Below are 3692 nucleotides of genomic sequence, written 5' to 3' on the forward strand. Positions count from 1 at the left end.
GGCCCTGGTGGTTGGTATGCAAATTTGAATAGTAGTCGAATTAACTGGTCTTCCTTGTAGGTGTATGGATATTATCCTATCACTGACAGCATCGTACTTCAGGATAGATCTTGAAACGTTCTTTTTGACAATGAATGTAACACCATTCCTCTTTGAGTTGTCATTCCCAGCATAGTAGACTATATGATTGCCCAATTCAAAATGGCCAATACTAGTCCATTTCAGCTCACTAATGCCTAGGATATCGATGTTTATGCATTCCACTTCATTTTTGACAATTTCCAATTTTCCTAGATTCATACTTCGTACGTTCCAGGTTCCAATTATTAATGGTTGTTTGCAGCTGTTTCTTCTCATTTTGAGTCATGCCACATCAGCAGATGAAGGTCCTGAAAGCTTTACTCCACCCACATCATTAAGGTCGACTCTACTTTGAGGAGGCAGCTCTTCCCCAGTCATCTTTTGAGTGCCTTCCAACCTGGGGGGCTCATCTTCCAGCACTATATCAGACAATGTTCCACTGCTATTCATAAGGTTTTCACTGGCTAATGCTTTTCTGAAGTAGACTGCCGGGTCCTTCTTCCTAGTCTGTCTTAGTCTGGAAGCTCAGCTGAAACCTGTCTGCCATGGGTGACCCTGCTGGTACCTGAATACCAGTGGCACAGCTTCCAGCATCACAGCAACACAAAAGCCCCCACAGTATGACAAACCGACAGACATGTGGGGGTCTAAAGGGCCTAAAGAAGTTGAATTCAGGGAACTACAATCAAACTTTTGGTTTCATGAGCCTATCATTGTAGCTACAATTCAGAAGTACTTTTTCCACCACTTAAAGAAATTGGTTTTAATTTGAAGCCAGTAGAATCATTGTTGATGATTAAATAAAAATTGTGCAATCTAGCTTGTGTTAAGAGTAATCTTGTGTTTACATTTTTATTAAGAGAAAAAAATCAAGTTCCTATATAATTATCTCTTTTTTATTGTGTATGTATTCATATAGAAAAAAATAACTAGAAGAATAAACACAAAGGAGTCTGTAATGGTACAAAAATTTTTAAGTTCTAAAAATGAGAATTAGCCTGGTAGAGGTAGAGCATTTTCAGGGTTCTTGCAATAGTTCCAGTGAGATTATGGGTAAGAAATCTGAGCTTTTTGAGCATCAGAGACAATACGAATAGAACAGAGAAAAATGGTTCAGCAGACATATACGTGTACTACATACATTTTCCAAGACCGAAACCTAACAAGAACACATACTGACATCATTATTTCTTCACCCCACATTGACCTAGATCATCCCTATTAACCCACACTAGGCTGTCCTTCAGGGGCTTCTAAGGTATTTTGTAGAATAGATTTCTAAAAATGAAGAGCTGGTATCAGAGGGGTGATTCAGATATCTTCTGAGTTGGCTGGACTAGGTTCACCTACAGAGGTAATGCAGAAGGCGCCCTGTTAATCCGGCTTGGATCAAGGGTAACTGAAGCTTTTTCACCACCACCATCACTGAGTTCAACCTTTAGATTGTCTGTAGAGCATGAAGACCATATTTTTGACATGAACAAATCTTGGGTAGCTCGCTACTGTTCATTTCCCATTCAAAGAGTATCAGATATGTCCACAGATATTAATTTCAAAGACTACCTTCAAAGAGCAAGGACTTATTTGAAAATATTTGTAGTTACAGATGCAGGTAATGGTGAATGGAACAAGTATAAAGAAATTACATCTTACTAAATATTCCTGTCCTAATGAATCCGTATTTATTTTTTACACTAAAACTTTCTTGAAAATGACACAATGAAATCTGTGACTCTACAATACTATGAGGATATACTGAAATTTACTTAGTACATCTCTTTTCATCTGCAGGAGAGGTTCTCACTATACATGGTTTATTATTAAAATCAGATTGTGGTAAACTCAGATTTGTTCAGGACCACCAGTGTGTTCTAGCCATCAGTTTCCTCATGGCCTCTTTAACATCCTTATTCCTCAGACTATAAATAAGGGGATTCAGCATGGGGATTACCACCATGTAGAACACAGATACCACCTTGTTCTGGTCAGTAGAGTAGCTAGACTTGGGCATCACATAAATGAATGTAATGGTCCCAAAGAACAAAGTGACTCCAGTGAGATGGGAGGTGCAGGTGGAGAAGGCCTTGTGGCGGCCCTCAGTGGAGCGCATCTTCAGGATAGTGATGAGGATGTAGACATAGGAAATGGCTATGACAAACACAGTGACCACAATGATGGAGCCTGAAGAGATGGCTGGAATGATGTCAGAAGTAAAGTCATGGGAGCAAGAGAGCTCCAAAAGTGGCGAATAGTCACAGAAGAAGTGATTGACTTTATTTGGCCCACAGAAGGACAGACCTAATAAGCAGCCAGTAAATATCCAACCATTCACACACCCACCTAGGTAGGATGTTGCCACTAAGAGGATACAGATTCTGGGGGAAATGTGGGTGGAGTAGAGCAGGGGTGAGCAGATGGCCACATAGCGATCATAGGCCATGGAAGCCAGCAGAAAGGATTCAGTTGTCCCAAACATGACTGCAGAACAGAGTTGAGTTACACAGCCAGCAACAGGGAGAGAAGTTTCCTCCCTTAAGAAGCCCATGAGCATGACAGGAGTGACTGATGAGGAGTACCCCATGTCTACAAAGGCCAAATGGCAGAGAAAAAGGTACATTGGGGTATGGAGCTGAGGGCTGCCTCTGATTAACGTGATAATGCTGATGTTGCCCGTTACAGTGACAACGTAGACCCCTAAAAACACAACAAATAAAATGACACAAACTGTAGGATCCTCTGTTAACCCCAAAATAATGAACTCTGTCACGGTAGTGCAGTTTCCAGTGGCCATCTATAGTGGTTAGGAATGGTGCCCACTGAAAGCAAAACAAGTGGAGCTTAGAATAGCAATAAAGTTTATAATTTGGATACTTCTTTTTGCTGTAGATATGTAAAGAAAATTACAATATAGACAATTATGTTTAAATTTTTGGTTTCATAAAATGCTTTCACACACAATCTCTCATGTTAGTTGAAAATACATATGTTCAAGAGCACTCAGAAAAATTTATTTTTTTTTAACATAACACGATCAGCTTAAATTTGCATTACATGGTGAGTTTAGTTCTTCTATGAGGAACAATCTGTAATATGAACATATCCCAGAGATGTCCATTAGATGATACAAGGAACCTAGTAACTGAATCTTCTTAGACATGACTAAAGAGGGACAGAAATGTCAGACCGGGTCAAGGTCCATAGAAAAGATGTGCTGTTCAAAAGGATGTCTGAGGGTATGATTTCTTATATGAAAGGGGATGTACAGTCATTATGAATCCTTATTTCAAAGCAGAAGACAAAGGGTAGAGCTGCATGCTAACCCAGAGGACAGAGAGGAGGTCAGTAACTCAGCCATGGCGTAGGTCTCCACACAAGGTCTCACAAGGAATGCATAGCCAAGATCCAAGAAGTTTGGACAGTGGCAGGATATAGATTAAGACACTCAAACCATAACAAGTAAACAGAGGAAGATGGAAATTTGGAATAGGAGAAAGAATCATCTCAGGATCAAGGTTTCTGACTGATGAGAGGAAGCAAGTTCAGTTTAAGAGGAAGCCAAACTTGTTGGTCAGGTTACTCCTGGAAGTCTTCGGATGCTCCACAGATGCTTG

The 3692-nt window shown here is 40.1% G+C and overlaps 1 protein-coding gene across 1 annotated transcript; it reads right to left on the minus strand.

Annotated features, from left to right (window-relative positions):
* Positions 1-1933: 1933 nt before the first annotated feature.
* LOC126079570 (olfactory receptor 480-like) lies at positions 1934-2872 on the minus strand. Its single transcript, XM_049890663.1, has one exon. The coding sequence runs from the start codon at positions 2870-2872 to the stop codon at positions 1934-1936; it is 939 nt and encodes a 312-aa protein (XP_049746620.1).
* Between the last annotated feature and the right edge of the window lie 820 nt (positions 2873-3692).

This window comes from Elephas maximus, chromosome 7 (genome assembly GCF_024166365.1).
Source record: "Elephas maximus indicus isolate mEleMax1 chromosome 7, mEleMax1 primary haplotype, whole genome shotgun sequence".
Lineage (NCBI taxonomy): Eukaryota > Metazoa > Chordata > Mammalia > Proboscidea > Elephantidae > Elephas > Elephas maximus.

Excerpts from the sequence above, each read along its gene's own strand:
- LOC126079570 (XM_049890663.1), bottom strand. The coding sequence starts at position 2,872 with ATGGCCACTGGAAACTGCACTACCGTGACAGAGTTCATTATTTTGGGG.